General features: G+C 44.5%; 1 protein-coding gene across 1 annotated transcript in view; it reads right to left on the bottom strand.

Annotated features, from left to right (window-relative positions):
* Positions 1-453: 453 nt before the first annotated feature.
* Positions 454-19,064, bottom strand: part of CD247 (CD247 molecule) — a 45,856-nt gene continuing 27,245 nt past the window's right edge. The window contains 7 exon segments of the mRNA XM_015879267.2: positions 454-580; positions 1,027-1,068; positions 2,307-2,363; positions 2,997-3,032; positions 3,723-3,806; positions 5,780-5,833; positions 6,604-6,710. Coding sequence (XP_015734753.2) covers positions 515-580; positions 1,027-1,068; positions 2,307-2,363; positions 2,997-3,032; positions 3,723-3,806; positions 5,780-5,833; positions 6,604-6,710 — 446 coding nt within the window. The 3' untranslated portion in view covers positions 454-514.

Below are 19,064 nucleotides of genomic sequence, written 5' to 3'. Positions count from 1 at the left end.
TTTTCACAGTTAGAGAAAAAAAAAACTAAACTTGTCCTCTGCTGTAGCAGTTGTTAAAAGGTAAATTTAAAGCAGAAGGCTGAGCTGGTTGCTGTCGAATGGCATGAAGACAAACACTGCAGGAAACAACAGCCCTATTGCTAACAAGTCTTTAAATGCTACGAGCCAGCAGCTGCATGTGGTGCCCCCAAGAAGGTGAGGAGGAACTACAGAAACAGCTGTGTCAGGAGGTGGGGACTGGTCCTACAAAACGAACCTGGCAAAAACAACCTAATAACTACTGGTGTGGGAAATAACTTCACAGGTACATACACTTGAGGAGCTAAAGCTTGTGGTTATGTTATTCCACAGGAGGAGAGAAGGAACCTCGGTGCTTGTTGCTCTGAGGAAGAACACAGTGCTTGTTTTGCTTGGGATGAAAAATGCCCTCCCTCTTCCCCACCCTCCCTCCCTCCCTCCCCCCCCAAGAACGTGGGCATCCCTCCCTGCTGCCAGTCCCCACCGTGACTCCCACTTAGCGGGGGGGCAGGGGCTGCATCTGGAGAGCATCGTATGTGTCCTTGGTCGCTGCACTGAGCCCCTGAGAAAGAGAGAAACAGAGGTGAGGAGAGGGCCTGGTTCTCCAGAGGTGGCTGTCAGGTCAAGAAGAAGATGCTGGGGGCAGCAGAGCATCACTGTGGTTCTTGCTTCTTACAGAGGTTATTTCTTAACTCAAGAGCATTTCCCTTGGTCTCGCTGTGGTGTCACGTGCAGGATGCAGCCTGAGGAACTGCAAGCAGCGCACGGCTGCAGCGACTCATTCTGACTGGGTCTGCTGATCTTCAGAGTACATTTTCACTGCACATGATTGACCGCTAAGAGCCAACAAACCGTGATCTCTGCTAACTACCTGACTAGACGTGAAATCCTGAGCAGTATTCTCAGGACTTCTCCATAATAACTCAGGAGGGGAGGCAGAAGCGATGGAGGCTGCAGTTCAGCTGCGGAGATAGGTGAGGGGGTCAGCTGTGGAGATGTGTTGCCTACCTGGTAAACAGCATCGTTCCCTTTCCCTCGCCGCCGCTGCTGCTTTAGGGAAGCAAAAACAAGCAGAGATCAGTGCTTTTCCCATTGCACCAAAAGAAAGAGAAGGCCGAGTGCCCCCATCCTGAACTGCAGCTGCATTGAGTGAGAGTCCACTAGTGAGCTACCAGGTGGGAGCCCGGGATGGCAGCTGTGTGGCAGGCCCATAACCAGCCTGCAGCCCCGCAGCAATGGCCCCGGGAGCATTTCCTGTATGATAGAGATGGCAGAGAGCAGCGCCCACCTCAGTTAGCATTGCAGCAGGCTGTTAAGGGGTCGTGTGTCTAGAACGAGGGGAGGCTTTGTTCCCCTCCTCACCCTGCTGGTAATAGAAACATTTGTAAAAAATAACAGGGTGAGACTGCATAAACTCACAGACTGAGCCTGAATATGGCAGAAGGGCCTTTAGAACAATAAAAGACAGGAGGTGTTAAATATTGGTGTTGCTCCATCATTTTTCAGCGCTAAGCTTTCTCTTGAAATCCCCTTTTTTCTCTTCTCAGAGGGAAATCAAAGATTACATGTAAGATGCTTTGACTCAAAATAGAACCCGTGTAGGTCACAGCAATTCTTCATTTTGCCATAAACAGCATAGCGAGATGGTCTCTTTACAACACAAGCATCCCTCCCCCGGCGGTGGGCTCACTGAACTGAAGCTGTCCCCTTGGATGCAACAGAGCTGTTCCCTTATAAATAATAGATGAAGTGTGCTGGGAGGGGAATGTTCCCCCAGTTCCCTGTCTGCAGATAAGCGTGCAGTGCCCGCAGGTGCTGACTTGTGGCAATAGGGCAGAGCAGATGCGGTGGCCCATAGAGAGGCACTGTGAAACTGTACCTCAGGGCTGCCCTGGAGGAAAGTAAGTGCTCAGCCATGCTGTGCTGTGAGCTTTCCAGCTCTTGAAATCGGGCATTTCCTTCAGGTATTCCTCATTCATCTCAGAGAGTGACTGGGGTCGCTGCCAGATGACTTCTGTGAGAAGTGATGTTACTCAGCCTCCCCAGGAACACCACAGCTCTGTACGGGCCATGTTTCTAATGCCAGTGGCATAAACCTTGCCATCTGACCCCCATCAGGCTTTGCGGCTGCTGCAACTGTAGCTTCATCTCTTAATGCTGTACCTATCACACCAGGTACTGCAGGAAATAGGTAACTGCCCTCAGCTGCAGGCACACTCACACAGGGCTGCTGCTCTGAGAGCAGCAGTGAGCAGCACCTGCCCTCGCTCCCATTAAGAGGGACTCACCTCTCCCTTCTTCCCAATCTCGCTGTATGCCTCGCCCATCTTGTCCTTCTGCAGGGACTGCAAGAAAGAATGGGAAGGTATCAGTGCCACCAGAAAAGCTAACTCAGTCCCTGTGTGCCTGCGCTCCACTGCTGCATGTCAGGGGCTGCCGTGTATGACCCAGCCTCAGTGCAGAACTATGACCACATCTGGAGGAGGGGCAGTGGTGATCTTGGCTGATGTGCAGGGAACAAAAAGCGAGGCACCATCAGCTCTGTTCAGCAGCACCACACCGTCTCCAATGATTTCAATGAAGAGTAATGACCTAGGCATTTAGCTGCACTGGTGCCATGTACTGCACTGCACCAGAACTCTCTGAAGAAAACCCTGAAGCAGAGTTTGCTCAGGAGACAAAACCCAAAGCAGTTCTGAGACCCAGGGACAGGGTGGTCTTGTAACACAGTACGGTGAGGGGTAAGAGAGAGGGGCTCTCCCTCCATCCATCCATCCCACAGGCTCACAACCAGCACAGATCAGAGACTGTAAATCAACCATGGGAACCAAAGTTCACTTCTCAGCAAGCACCTGGATGGAGCCAAGGTGAGACGTGAGCATTACTGTTCATGGCTCTGTCCTTCAGAGCACTGACCACCACATTTCATCAAAGTTTTGTTAAGAGGTCCCATCCCCAACCCCTAGTTCTCTACTCACGGTGTAAACGGTGTCATGGGGGTTCTTTCTTCTCTGCTGTAAGAAAAGGAAGAAAGTTACCCACATGTTGGACTGCTGCTGCCCCTCCACCCGTATGTGCCTGTGGGTCTGCTCTAAGGCCCAGCTACAGCTCCATGGACACGGCCAGTAGCACCCACCACGCCTCCACCCAGAAGGCTCTCTTAGATCAACTTGTTTGCTAGACTATTCACATGATTTTCATAACTGGTAAAGCATTCTTAACTCTCCTCTGTTTGACCCCCCCAGCTGCCACCTGCAGGCACACCCCACATGCAGACACAGGCTTCCCCTCCCTCTTCCTCTGAAGCTGTTGGGCTCTGCAGCAGAAGCAGTTGCTCTGGCTGCTGCTTGACGCTGTCAGTGCTTGCCTGGCGGCATCACATGCAGCGAGAGCTCATGAAACACTCATTTCCACCTCGCCTGCCCCGCATCTGCCTGGGCCGGGTGTCACTTCCAGGGGGGTGGCTGCAAGCACTCAGCAAAGCAGTGGGGGCACAGATCAAAGGACAGGGGGAGGTTCACTTCTGTCCCTGACACGCTGCCAGCGCCACAGCTGCCGCTTGGGTTGTGCCATTCCCTCCTAAGGAGGACCCCGGTGACTTGCAAACAGGTGCTGGGTGCACGTGTGCGTCTGAACTGTGTTGAGACACAAGGAGGAAGGAATTGGATTCAGGGAGCAGAAGTGGGTCTGTGGGAGGAAGCTACCTCGTGTCTCCCACCCTTCTCAAGGTCTGCACTTCGCCTGGTGCCCAGCACATCGTATTCATCTCTGTGCCCACGGGACAGTTTCTGAAACGAGAAAGGAAGAAGCAGTGGTGGAAGCCACAATCATGAGAAAATAAACAGAGCTCGGCTTAGCACGAGAAAATGAATTACCCAGCTTGGAGTCCAACTGTATGAGTATTGCAAAAAGTATTTACCTCTGAATTTTTACTTTTCTGTCAACAAAAATTGTCTACAACAAAGCTATGGAAGCCAGAAAGAGTGGTCCGTGCAGCAGAAAGCTGCAAATTGTTTACATCAAGAAAATTTCCAAGCAAAACTGAGCTGAAAAAGAGCAGGACAGAGAGAGGGTGACTGAATTCCATGCCTTCTCTCCCACTGGTGGTTGAATGCACGAGACCTTGTTTGTTGGTGTTGCTGTTTTTGTTTGCTTGATTTTGCAGAGCAGCTCATTTACATTTGCGTCAAGTGGATGCAGAAGTTATACAGCTCCCATCTGGAAATGGTTACCATGGAAGAGGGCAAATGAGAGATTTCAGATGAGATCACAGTTATTCGGTACCCTGAGTATCTGGTGCTATTGGAAAGGTGACAGGTGGTACTTTAAACTGAAAACAGAACATCGGTTTTCATATATTACACAGTTTCACAGAATCACAGAACTGTAGGGGTTGGAAGGGACCTCTAGAGATCGAGTCCAACCCCCCTGCCAAAGCAGGTTCCCTACACCATGTCACACAGGTAGGCGTCCAAGCGGGTCTTGAATATCTCCAGAGATATTGAGAGAAGGCAGAGCAGTGCACGCAGACAGACCAGTACACACAGACAGGAGCTGAGCGGGCGGCTGACAGCAGTTCTGAGGAAGCAGAAATCGAGGTACCCATTGTGGATCGGAGAAACTTGCGAAGGAAGGCCAAAGGTTACAAAGGCCCACCCAAGAAAAAAGGAAAGCCAGCCTAAAATAAATCATTAATTCACTTATTTGCACAAAGAAAAACCCTACCTTGTTATTTTGTGTAAAACACCAGTTTAATGGTGGAACTTGTCACAGGATGTGGCTATGGTCAAGAGCATGGAAGAAAAATGAAAATAAAAACAGAAATCAAGGCAACCAGATGTATAGTGTGATTCTGCAGGTCGAAGGAGGTGATCCTCCCCCTCTACTCTGCCCTGGTGAGGCCTCATCTGGAATACTGTGTCCAGTTCTGGGCTCCCCAGTACAAAAAAGACAGGGATCTCTTGGAAAGAGTCCAGCGGAGGGCCACTAAGATGGTGAAGGGCCTGGAGCATCTCCCCTATGAGGAGAGACTTAGGGAACTGGGTCTGTTTAGCCTTGAGAAAAGAAGGCTGAGAGGGGACTTGATCCAGGTTTATAAATACCTGAGGTGTGGGAGCCATAGTGGTGTCTGGTCTCTTTTCAGTAGTGCGTGGGGACAAGACTAGGGGTAATGGGATGAAAGTACAGCATAGGAAGTTCCGCACAAATGTGCGGAAGAACTTCTTTACAGTGAGGGTGATGGAGCACTGGAACAGGCTGCCCAGGGAAGTGGTGGAGTCTCCTTCTCTGGAGATATTTAAGATCCGCCTGGACGCCTTCCTGTGTGACGTGGTGTAGGGAGCCTGCTTTGGCAGGGGGGTTGGACTCGATGATCTCTAGAGGTCCCTTCCAACCCCTACAATTCTGTGATTCTGTGATAGCCAGAATTAATGCTACCATGAACAAGCAGTTCATCTAGAAGGCTGGGCAGGAACTTGTATCCATCCTCTCATGGCAGGGAGAGCCTCTGATGCTGCCTGTGGCCAGGCCACAGGGTTGGGCTGGCCTCCAGTATGGTCTCACACAACAGCCCTGGTCAGCTTTGATTTTCCTCCATATAGCTCTCCTTCTAACTGCTGTGCGGCACAGCAGGGTGCAGTGCTTTCATCAGCTGGTTCATCCCATGTTTGGCTGATCCATAGGCAATTCACTAAATGCCCAGAGAGGTGTGTCCAGGTAGAATGATTTAGAAACAAGCACACATAACACAGCAGATACTTACATTATACACATTGTCTTGGCCCAGCAGCTGCTGTGGTTCAGAGGCCTGGCTGAGCTGGAAGAAAGACCATACTGTGAGCAGGGGGGCAGAGGCTTCTGCCCTTTTCATTCCTCCTCTCCTCTTGTCAGAAGCTGGGCAGCCCACACATAGGCAGTCTGTGGCCACTGAGCCTTTCACAGGGCCAGTAATTTACCAAGCCCAACATCAGCCACACAGTCCATAAAAAAAAGGCCATAACAAGGTTGACCCTTTACCAAAAGCCACCACAAAATAACTCCACTGAGCAGGAAGCAAAGTGAGAGATGCTACTCCTTAGGAAATATATATGTTCTAGGTTTGGGTCAAAATAAAGAGCTGCCTGGAAGATGCCCCAGTAGCCTCATGGAGCTTCATGATGATGGTGCTTCAACTCTGCTGCTTTTGGCTGAAAGCCTGGCATTACCATATGACTTTCCTGCTTCCTTCCTCCCTGCAGCAGATTCCTTGTTAGTGCTCAGCACCATGCACCTTGCCAGCAAACAGCTGAACAGACCAGAAGGACAGTGAGCATGGTGAGGGCTACAGGCAAGGGCATGTCTGCCTTCCGGAGACATTTTACTAATTCCTTCATGATCTTGGCACTCCCTCTCTTCTCTTTCCAGTGCATTTGCCCAAAATACTCAGGTTGGTATTAGAAAAGGAGAGGGAAAAATAAAAAGAAGAGAGAAAATATCAAGTTCTTATTTTAAGAGACACGCCTCCTGCTTCCACCCCCATTTTCCAGCTCAGCCCACCATGCTATAGCACCACAAAAGCCAAATGCATCAGTGTTTAGATAGACTGACCTTAGCTTTCACAAAAAGGGCTGTGATGATGACTGCGTAAATGAAGAGGAATCCATCAAGCAAGTAGCAGAGTCGGGGGTCTGTCAGTCCAAGAACTGATACAGCATCTGCACAGAAAGACCACGTACATCAACAAACAAGGCCACTCGTATCAACATGTGCTTGACAACATACCTGTGGCAGTGCAGTGCAGCACTGTATTGGCGGTAACTATACAGATGTTAACAAGAATGGCAGCTACAAGGACAATAGTAGAAGTACAGAAGGTATAAGGAAGAAAAGGGAACTCACCAGTGATGATGCTAGGAGCTGAGGCAGTCCTCACAGGCGAGCAAACTCCAAGAGATGCTGCCTCAGTGAGGGTCAGCCCTTAAATGAGGTCTCAGAGGAGGTGGAGTCAAACTCCACCCCTCCAGGGAGCACAGCTACATAACTTTCACCTGTGCTCCCACAGCTGACCCCACACTTGCCTCAGCTGATTAATCAGTGGTTCACACTGTGATTACCAATCTCCCATACAAGCACTTTATGAAGCGAAGCCAGTATGGACACAAGTCTGCCTATTTGCAATGGAGATGGAAATCTGAATGAGGATCGTAGAACAAATGAGTTTGGAAGGCAGCAATGGATGTCCAACCCAATGGGGTCACTTGGAACAAGCTGCCCAGGTCCTGTCCCAACTGAGCTGCCTCTTGTTGAGTGGATCCCTTTGAGATTTTCTTTTTTCTTTTTAAACAAAAAGACTCGAAAAAACTTTGCTGAGGAAGAAAATCTGTTACCACCCCAACTGAGTGCTCAACAAAATTGCTCTTCAGAAGATGTTGGTGTTAATTTCATAGCCCGCATTCGTGACATGTTCATACCCCCAACCACATCAAGCAGAGCACAGCAATGCTGATGGTTTTCAACAGCTAGAGCTAATTAAATTGCTCCTGTATCAGGAGACATGCAGCAAGCTTGTGAATGCAGGTGAAAAATAAAAACAATTTAGGTCAAGAAGCCAAAGTAAATATGGATCTAATATGCAGCTCCGAGACCACTGCCAAAGGAAAGGTGCACTGCACAGCTATTAAAAAAATCACTTAGAAATGAATCCGAGGCATGCTTTGTACAGAGAATTGGAGGGAGTTCAAAAGAGGAAGATGAGAATGATCAAGAGCCTGTGAAACCCTTCTACGGAGATAAATTGAAAAGAATTGGTATGATTCATCTCCATCCTAAGGTGAACAAAGTATGGCAATTCCTATTAACTGCATGTGATGGATAGCAGTTGAACCACTTAATGCACTACTTCAAGGCACTCAGTTAGTCCCGCGCCGAGAGCTGGGCTGCTCTGTGCAATGGGCTTTCTCTCCAGTCTGCCCAGTTACAATGAGATTTCATCACATTTGCAGATGCTATTCGAGCAGCACAAGGAAGTCTCCTCTACCGAAGTAGAGCTAGTGGTGATAGTCTGTAGCACTGCTCAAGGATGCTGTTTGTATAAAGCATGGCTGCAAATCCATGCCTGGAAACTCAGTAACACAATTGTATTTTCTGAAGTAGACGATCCAATCACTGCTCCCACCAAAAGGCTCACACAGCAAAAGGAAAAACACATTTCCAAACACCAGTTTTGTTTTAGCTGAGAACTTGCATTCTGTTTTTTTAAAAAATCATGCTTAGAAACAAATCTCTGGAAGTAAAGTAAGACTAAGATCTTGGGTTGCCTCCCTTGTTCCCCTCCCATTTTCTACGATTTATGAAATAACATACAACAATAACCGTTGCATTATATTCAGGATTATCAAACCTCATATACATGGCATAAATGGAGACAGAGAAGCTAAGATATTTGCCTAACATCACGCATCAAGTATTAAGCAAACCAACAAGCTGAAAGCAGCTTCCTTGAGTTCTTCTAAAGATTCACAGGACAGTACTTAAGCCAGTGATGGTTCCACACAAAACTAGCCTCGTGGTGCCCTGTACACCACAGTTATTCAGTGTTTTACTAGTCCAAATTTCAACAGTCCATTAAACTACAGGAGGATCTTAAAGCAAGATGTCTAAACATGGGCACAGTGCTGGGGAAGACTTTTTCCATCAGCACATTATCACCTGTTTATGAAATACAGGACACAAGCTGTTCTTTGGCCATGTTCTACATTACAGTTTGCTGTTTGCCTTGGCAGATGAAAGCAAAGAAGCAAAACATGAATATTGTCAGGATTCACGCTGTGAGACTGGATGACAGGCATAATAATTAATAAAATAAAAATTAATATATAATGAATAATTGAATTTGGAAAGAGAAACAAGAAAAATAAAAAATTATGTCAGGTCATTAATTTCCACTTTTTTTTTCTTTTTTTTTTTTAATGCCAAAAGGTATTAGCATTGTGGAAACACAAGGTTAGGATAAGATGCTTTAGGAATGTGGCAACCCATCACACTTCTGCTAGGATCACTTCCAGGGAAGCACTGTGACCAAGTTCAAGCACTACAATTTTCCTCTTGATTAATTTGAGAAGAAATAGATTCAGGAAATTAGGAAAATGTGATCAAATGTCAAACACTTTCCAGCTGATTTGCTAAAAGAAGACGGAATGTGTGGGAATAAATAAATAAATAAAATCAATAGTAAATGAAGGTGAAGATGTTTAACTTTTTGCCCCCTTTGAACAAGGCAGTCTTTCTGCCCTCAGAATCATTCCAGAGCCTTGTCAGAAACAGAACAGAGGGGAATGCCTTTCTCATCTCTGGAAGGGGACTCCTCACCTACCCAAACAGTCAGTCATTCTCAGAAAAAGCACTGCTTTCACTTCTCGCTTTTGCAAGAACTTGGTGCAGAGGGCTTTCCTGAAGCAAAACTTGTGATGCCTCCTAGAGACAGCAAACCAAGCACGCGGTAATAGCAGAACCTGGATATTCAGCAAGCTCAGCTAACAAATGACAAGATGCTATGAAGCTCTTTCAGCTTTAGGGATTTTAGGTTAGATACAATGCTCTTTTACTAGATTCACACTCAATAGGGATAGCACAAGTTCAGTCTAGTTAATGTAAAAGATGTTCCCTGCTCTAAGTTTTGTATTGTTAAGTATCCAGAGAGGCAAGGCTTACCACTCAAATGGTTATTTCTAGCTTTCTTACTCCTTCCCTCAGAGATTTCTGCCTGAGCATCCCACAGCATAACTCACTCCAGCCTGACTTCTGGAGCAGCCTTTTTTGCTATGCTTTTAAAAGAGTTCAGCTTCTAAAACCAAATGCACTACTTAAAAGAACTCAGTCTTGTCTCAGCGGGTATCCCAAAGTCTACATGCTAAACTAACTCATGGCCCATGGCTCCAGTAATCAAATATATTGATAACATGAAGACAGATTTCAAAATGGAAGTTTATAAAGCCCTTCCCATTGGATTCATTGGTGCATTGTTCTTCTCATCTCAGGGCTAATGCAGGAAGGGACTGCTTGGATTTCATGGCTCATGACAAACCAAATGCAGAGATGCACAAACACAAGAGGTGTAATAGGGCTGTTCCACCTCAGAATGAACTCCAATCCAACACACTTGATCAGCTGCAAGCAGAGAAGAAAAGCAGGGAGCTTTTCCATTACAACACAGCAATCTGAAGGCTTGAGGTGCCAGAAGGAGGATTGCAGCTATTTGCAGACGTCAGTCAGGCCACAAGTGATTCTTTGCATTGCAGCCAACACAGTCCAAAGCTGCAGCAATTACAGGAACCCCCCGAAGGTACAGTTGGGCAAAGCCGTGACCATACACTCATCATTGCTAATCCTATTGGAATGAAAACCTGCTTTGCTTTCCTTTCCTTTCTCCAGGATCAGTTTCCATCTAACTCGCTGATAGCACAAGACCTAACCCATGCCAAAAGAGCAAGTGACAGAAAGGACAGTAAACCTGTATGATGGATGCCATCCACATTTTTTTTTAGTTAATCTTATAGCAGTGTTTTACAAAACATGGGTGGCTGTCATACACGCCTGCAGAAAGCTTTCAAGATTTACTTTAGGACATCCATTGGGACAGTTCAGGGTAGACGCTCTTAAGACTCGCAGAGTTTCACCATGTTTTGTTACAGTCTCTTTACAAAACTGTGCTTCCAAAAAAGGCACCTCTGTTGCTGAGAAAATTACCAGTGAAGCTTGCTGTCAAGCAGAAAAATGGTTAAATCACCTCACAGCGGCGGCATCAGGTTATGGGCAGGAAGGATGCTGTGCTGGCCCTAACGGCTGGGGCTCTGCACAGCATAGCTACAAGTGCTGGGGTGGGAGAGGCTCGTTGCAGCCCTTCCCATCACAGTCAGTCCCCTGCTGCCGACCCACTTAGTGAGGGGATGTTTGTTTGTGTCACATTCTGACTGCTACGAGATGGCACACATGTAACAGCACTTAGATACAGAGCACAAAGCAGGGTTGGTTAAGGAGTTTGGTTTAATATTAATTCCTTGCGTGTTCTTTTCTCAGCATCACTGGCCAAAGCTTGGCCTCTTTCTAGTGACCTGGAACACTAAGCCCCTTGTGGGTCTCATAAAGAGAGCCAGTGGAAGCACAATCACAGCATGGAAACATTACCACAAACAGTACCTGTGTCCCTGAGATAACCCCCTTCAGCAAAAACTCTTAGGACAAATGCTAACTCCAGAATCGCTTGCAAGTTCCCCCTTGGAAAAGAAAAATCACTTCTTCCCTTTTCAGCATGTTTTTTCCTCTAATTTGCATGCATTCAAATCTTAATGGCATGGACAAACTACATACCTAAAATATAGCAAAGTAAAACGTCGCTAAAGAGAGCGGGCTAATCAGATAAACTATTAGGGCATAGGGTATGGCTTCATGTCCCTGCTAACACTTAGCTGGCGCAGTCTGCAGTCCACCACCAGGTGACATAATCGTGGCCACTCATCCTCCTATCACTACACTTTATTATAATCCATGCCAAGGTACTTGATATCGAGTACCTTTCCTCAGATTCTATCAGAGCATAAGGAAAAAACTGCTGCATTTTGAGATGTATCTCATCACATACGGATAGGAAATTGCAAATACAAAGAGAACTGATAGATAGACAGACTGAATTAAAGACTGCTGGAAAGCAATGCATTCCTGTATGGAAAAAAAAAAAAAAGCAACAGAAGGAAAGAGCATCCTTGTGACTAATGGCCTGATGCCAAGGCTTTATTTTGCCATCTGTAAGATAAGGATAATAAAAAGTAACATTTTAACTGTAAAAAATGTCAAAGTGTTCTCCAAATCTCAGACGCTGTGAAGTTTGTATCTCATTAATCATTTCTCTATGGAGAGAGAGAACTGTGGCAAAAGCAAAGCAAACAAAGAAAAAGGATCCCCCAAGCTCTCATCATAAAAAAATTCTGTATATTTACAATAAGAGCTCAAATCACTCTAAGTCAGTATCTGTGCCTGAGACGAAAGCAATATGATCGTGCTTTACACATACCTACAGTGCATGCAACTAATATTAGCATTCATCAAGTTAATTCCAGTACCCAACAAATCCATACCCAACATGTACCATAGAGGTACGTCTCTATATCACCAGTAATAAATGATAATTTTAGCAGAGGTATCTGTTAGCCTTCAAACTACTTTCGTAAATAGTTTCTATGCTGAAAATGAACATGAGAGCTTCCAAGCGAAGCTAACTGATATTAGTAAGAGCACCAAAATTAAGAATCGAACAGTGAAGACTTAGGAAAAAAAAATAATTTCCATTGCCAAAGATTACAGTAGGTAACAAAACTGTACTTTTGTAAAACAAAGTGTTTGGCATTGCAGGCTCTCTGTAAGAGCATTTATATTTTGCACTTCTAAGCTTCTCAGCGTTGTCTGTTGTTGGCAGCCCAGGTAACCATGCTGCATTTAAGCTTACATTGCAGACATATTAAAAACATGAAATCCTTCTCCCAAAGAGGCTCAGCTTCAGAGTCCACCTGCTAGCAGTAATTACAGACAATATTGCACAAAGTTCTGGTGACCAATAGCAATACTCTGGGTAGGCTTTTCTGAAAACTACAGGCTGAATTCTGCACTCCCTCTGCCCACAAAATCTCTATCGATCCCTGCAAGCATTTCATGGCGAAGCAAACAGTTCATGTTCTGTATGCTGAAAACAGGATGGGATGATGATAACAAGGCGATAAAGACCCTGAGATTTCATATGGTTCTTGAATGCACTGGTTTCAGAGGGGCATGAAGAAGATACTATTTGAACATTTACAATGGTGGGATTATCAGCTCTTGTTTGTTTTTCTAAGAAAAAAAAAAACAAACAAAAACAACATTCTACGGTAATAGACAATCCATCAGAGTGAGTGCTAGAGCTGGGTATCAGCCCACCAAAACAAACACGGCAGGATCTATGATTTTTATACAATGAAGCACGTATGGCAATAGTAGTGGGACTTCAGATGTTGATCTGTGTTTGTATTAAACAAAGAACAAGCTGAATTGGAAATAAGGAAAATAATGAAGTCACCCACCATACGGATTTGTACTCTGCCTTATATCCCAGCTATAAATAATGCCCGCTTCACTCCCTCCCCCTGGTCTTGTTCCTAACCTCGAACTAAATGCCTCTTTGGCATTCCTAAATCTACTTCTGACCCTCTCCCATCCTCATGTCCCTGCTTAGCTTCATCCTGGCCCACAGGTGATACTTGTTGTGGATGCCCACCAGCTGGCCACTGGCATCCACAAGCCAGCAGGCCTCTATAGGGCTCATGCTACTGCTATGCAGGATCTGACTCAAGTTTGTCCTTCTATCTAGATGCCATCAGTCTTCTTGCAACCTGGAGGAAGTTAGTGGCCTGTTGCTTGCTTGCATAGTGAGGAACAGCCATCCCTACCTGGAGAGGAGAGCTATTATCATCGATCTACACCAATTTCACCTCCAGCTCTGAATTTACCCTATTTGTTTTTCTTCACAGTTTTTCAGGAAAAGATAATTTTCCTGAAACACTGCACAAAGAAATCCGACCTTGTTGTTTATGACTGCATTTGTTTTGTTTTTCCTGGAGGAATGCCACAACTACCTGTAGAGCATTTAGATTCTTTGTATTTCTTCATGGCATCTTAAAGCACAGTAGCAGCACTCAGTGACTAGACCAGATACAGCTTGCTGAACAAAGCTGTTCATACCTGAGAGTTTTAGTGCACGTCTCCAAGACAGTCACATAAGATGGGATGTGAACTTCACTCTCATTCTGTAAGTGTTGAATTATGCATTACACTACCACTGCGCTGATAAAATTGCTTGCAGATCTTTGAAAGATGTTTCTTTAAAGGGCCTTAATGCTGCTTCTACAATGGATGAAGATTTTCACATTATATTTACTCTAAAAACCCTGTTTCTCTCCACAAAAGCTTTATCGGGAAACCCCTGAGATGTGCAGGCAAAGAAAAACACTGCCTGGAAACAGCAGTTTTTTTGTTTGTTTTTTTTCTTTCTTTCTGTGTGCAAGTGAGTTGGAATTTGAATGCAAGGGGGATCTCTACTATCTCAATTTTCAATAATACTCAGTGCTTAATTAACCATTTTACAAAACACAGCATTGGAAAGGGCAGTTAAAGTGTTGGGTGGGGTGAAAGATGGCCAAATGCCTGCAGGTGATTAATTTTCCCCTACATGTGAGAAGGCTCCTTCTACCTACTTCTGCTGTGTACTCCCTATGAAAATCCTTCTGCTGCTTCTATCCATTGGGACTTCTTCCTGCCACATAGCTGAATGCTGCATGTTGTACTAAGTGTGTAACAAAGAGCTGGGCTGTCCGGGCAATGCACTGGCTATAATAAAATAAAATAGCATTCTCCTTTACCTTAACACAAATGCTTTTTTGCTTTGTTTTGTTTCCTTTCTGTTTTTCTGTGTTGGTTTGTTCGTTTGATTTTAATTAGCTGTGACTAATCCATACTTCATTTGCATCTGGACTTAGCGCCTATCCCTTATGCAGTACTGGGAAGAGAAGATGCTGGGCACTAATACAACACCAAGGTGCAGAGCAGTAGTCTCACTTGTGCCTCCGGGAGCGTCTCATAAACACTGCTATGGAATTAATCCCATTAAGCTAAGTGTTATCACACAGAATTAGCCATTAGATGGGCATTAATTGTTTCAACCTACTTAACGAAAGCTGTTCCAAGAAGTTACCCTGGCTTTAGAGAGAAAATACTATGAATACAGCTATTCAAAGTGAGGGCAATTAAGAGGATTACATTCAGATTTATCACATCAAAATGGAAGAAGAAATGTGAGTGAATGGCAATAAACAGCCCAGTTCTCTTCCCGCACCACTGATTCCAGCAGAAGTTAGACAGACCATTTAACTCAGAGTGCACAGACTTAATCCCAAAGCAGGCACACACGCGCCTTGAAGGACGTGCAAGAAACACGCAGTGATAAGCAACAATAATGAAAAGATAGACACAAGCATTCTCTCTAGCACAGTATTTATCATAGAAGGATGTTTACTTACTGTAACCAAATAAAGTTTGGGAGGCTTTGATGCCCCAATATTGTTTCTGCAAAAATAAAACTTTTCATTGCTCTTTTCTTTAGATTTGCCATACGTCACCCTGCTTTTGGAATAACTTCACTACTTATTCTTCCACAATTCATTCCCACATGCTTACACACTAAAGGTCAGCAAACACTGCTGAAACTATCACCTTAAAAAAAAATTATTTTCATATTTCATATATGTATTTTGTTGCATCAAGAAAAATTAACGATCGTTTATTCAAAGTCCTTTAAATGAGCGACACGGATGCAATTTATTGTAAGACAAAAAAAAAAAAAAAAGCAGGAAGGAACATACAGTTCAGCTCACTGCAAAGGACCAACTGCACGTACCTAGCTCCAAACAAGCTCACTAAGGGGGAACGCAGCATTTGCAAGGGATACAAAGGTTGGGAGGAAAGCCCACGCGCATCGAGCAAGAGAGTTTTGGCTTTGTAGATGGGAGCAAAGCGCTCTCTTTGATGTTGACAGGGAATAATTCACCGTGCAATTGTCCTTTTAGCCCATTTGCAGTGTAGATGCGACATAAATTCTGTAGATAACAGCGTCCATGCTCCCACCCGAAATTTCTGGAATGCGATTGCATCCTCCGTCGCGTAGCAGTTTGGTGTCTCAAACCATGCACATACATACACATCTAAGCTATAAGTGACATTATTAAGGAGACATTATTTGTAACTGAGCCAACACACTGCTTTGCACATGGTAGAGAAAACACCACCAAAAATAAAAATCACAGAAAAATAATAAGCAAAACTACACAGACCCTAAAATAATCCTATTTTACCAAACACTGTAAGCCCCCTAAAGCTGAAATTTCCTTCTGCAAGCCTCGTTCTCCTCCAGCGCCCCACTGTCACAAAACTCAGTCTCTATAGTTTACGTTCAAAACAGTAAAAGTCTCCAAAAAATGTCAGACCGTGGGAAAGTGAAAGCACCTGCTCAGGTATTTTACCACTGTGCTCACAATCAGATCTGAACTGTATGCTTTTAGGAACAATATTCCTTTTCTATCACATTTCCAGCAGTAACTATTATAATATTAGTTGCATATAAAGAAAAAGCAAACTAACTAGAAGACCAAAACAAAAACAAAAAACAACCCTAACAAATCCTAAGCAAAATTACTAAGTACTCTTCAGGAACAGCAAGAAAATGAGTGTTACAGAGGGATTTATACGCTAGGTAATGCATTGCACTGAACATTCTGCTTCACCTAAAATTCTTGGCTGACTGTGGCTTAGAAATATCCTCTCAATAGGCTGTCCAGAGCTTAGCATTTCTGCAGCTTTTAGGAGATGGTATTAATTCTGCAGATGGTCATGCTCTCTGCAGAATAACCCAATACCAGATATCACGCAGGATTAGAATGCATGCACAACCAATTTGTAATTTCAGGCATGACTAAGTAATTAAGCTAAAAGTATCTTATTTCAGAGTTAGCTGTACTGTCTGGTATTTTTTTTTAATTTTTGTTTTTTATTTTTTTTTAAATGCAGTGTCAGTAAGTTATACATTAAAAACAAAAGTAGTTCTGCTATGTGAATGTACCCTAGCAAATCAGAGCAATTGTAGTGAAGGAATTACAGCTGGCTCTATACAGGCTGGCTTCTAATCACAATCATACCTCTGCAGCTACCTTCTGCAATCTCAGGGCAGACGAGCAATCAAGTTCTATGAGAACACAAGCAATTTGAATGTCGCCATCCATGCAGTTGCCTATCAGCGCTGAAATTGATAATAAAAGCTTTCATCAGCATTTTTAAACACCTGGGAGTAAAACTGTGAACTCGCTGCACTTCCAGAAAGCCCATCTGCCTCTACTAATTACCTGAGAAATGTTTTGTGCTTATTCTGGTGCGCCCGATGACGCCGTCCTTTACATGGAAAAAATGTCTAGCTGCTGCTTTATTCAATAATTACTCACTTCCAGCTAACACAGCAAAATTAATACGTATGTATGTTTTCAGCCAGGGATTTTATTTTAGTTTTGTAACTGAGCAGAAGAGTAGAAGTGAAAAGTAAGCTCAGCTCTCTGCTTGCAGAATTGTAGAGAATGCAGCATTACTCTCTCAGTCATTTGCATCCAAGCTCTTCAAGCGACAAATGCACGCCCCAAGTCAAAAGAAAGGAATCCGAAAGGAATCCCTAGCAGTGACAGCAGAACCTTGCCAGAGTTTGTTTAAAAATGTGGCTCTTAGCATTGAAGTGATTATAATGTTTGAAAATCAGAACAATTCTAGCCAACCAACAGATGCACACATTTCCAAAGCACTTAAAAAACTAACAAACAAAAACCTAAGAAGGAATACACTTCATGAAGAGAATCCTCATGGTCAGAAAGGACAGAAAACCATAAAAACCGACTGTATTATTTTCTCTAGTTATTTACAGACATTCCATTCTCCTCCTGTTCTTTAAAATTACTGCGTACTGTGAAAGGTCAGACAAAACCGGACTCCTAAGCATGGAAACGTTTGTAGTTTAATCATACTCTTGGTGCTGACCAAGAGTAAAAAAAAAACAAACACAAAACAGCCATGAAATTAGCCCAGGACACAGTTCTGTGTTTGCATCCCCTGCGGCCAATGAATGCTAGACATCATCCAAGCTGATTTTCATAATAGCTTCAACAGTCAGAGTTAAGTGGAAAATGACTACGTTAATATCTCCTCACACTTCTGACACCTATCCAGCTTGCTCAGCTACATACTATGGCTTTCCATCCTGACCACTAACCACTTCTATCAGATTTCATTAATAAAAACACGTTTTTCTTCATAGAAAAACTAGACAGGCTGAAACTTCTTTTTGTCCTCCTGTTATGCTCTACATACACTGCATTTTGACCAGAAAGGGTTGGATCTGTGTTTCAGCAGGGACCATTCATATCAGAACTCGACACTTTGCTTCCAGAAAGCCAAGCACCTTTTCTTATTTCAGCCCTCCACTGCTACATCTCAGTGCAGCTTCAGAAAATCCTCTTGTGCCCAGTGTCCTTGCTCCCCATGGAATGCCACACCATGCAAGCAGTAGGCTGGCCATGCTACCTTGGGAGTCCCTCAGGAATGGGTTTTCTAGCCCGCTGCTGGAGCTTTCTGTTTGCTCTCATTAGCCACCAGGCAGGAAATGGGGGCACCAAGGGCCTGCCCCTGCATCTGCTCACCTCCACGGCCATGCAGCCCGCTGTGCTGCACGCTGCTCCCACAGCATGAGCTGCCTTCTTCTCTTACAGATCTCCATTCTCCGCATTTCGTGGATAGATTAAAATCAATAAGGTAAAGTTTATTTTCTGTTCCATTTCTTCAACCTTTCTTCCCCATGCAAGACCACCGATTTCTCACGGTCCTTACGATATTAGGGAAATAAGCTATGAAGCAGATTATGAAACAGCTGGAACATCCTTTTTTACGCGTATTTGCTGAGAGAATCACAAGGGGCCACCTTTGCTTATCTGTCAGCAATCACAGTGTCTGTGCCCACCCAATCTCCTCCACTTATAAGCTACAGCGACCAAGTGGGGCTCTCAGTCCCCCACTCATGCGCACCCAGCCCCTTTGAAGATTCAAAACGAGACAGGACGCTTCCCTTAGACAGATACAGATCTACCCCTACACACCCGCCCCAGCAAACACACATCTGAGACTTTTGTTAGCAAAGGCAGGCAATACCAGGTGCATCTGAGAAAGCACTTGCTCGAAGCTGCTGTAACTGAGCTAGAAATGATTACCTCAAAATAAAGACCACGTAGAAGAGGTCTTTTGATTTCAGGTCTCTCTAATCTCTTTCTACAGGAGGGAGCATAAAAAAAGGAGTGATTGGCTGAAACGGGGCAACACAAACATCATATTTTCCTTTCACCTGAGGCACAGACACCCTTTGCCTAAATTCAGGGCCTTAAGGTAGAAGTGGCCCTCTGAGAAAA

This window comes from Coturnix japonica, chromosome 1 (assembly GCF_001577835.2).
Source record: "Coturnix japonica isolate 7356 chromosome 1, Coturnix japonica 2.1, whole genome shotgun sequence".
Taxonomy (NCBI): Eukaryota; Metazoa; Chordata; class Aves; order Galliformes; family Phasianidae; genus Coturnix; species Coturnix japonica.
This window is presented reverse-complemented; position numbering and strand designations above follow the sequence as displayed.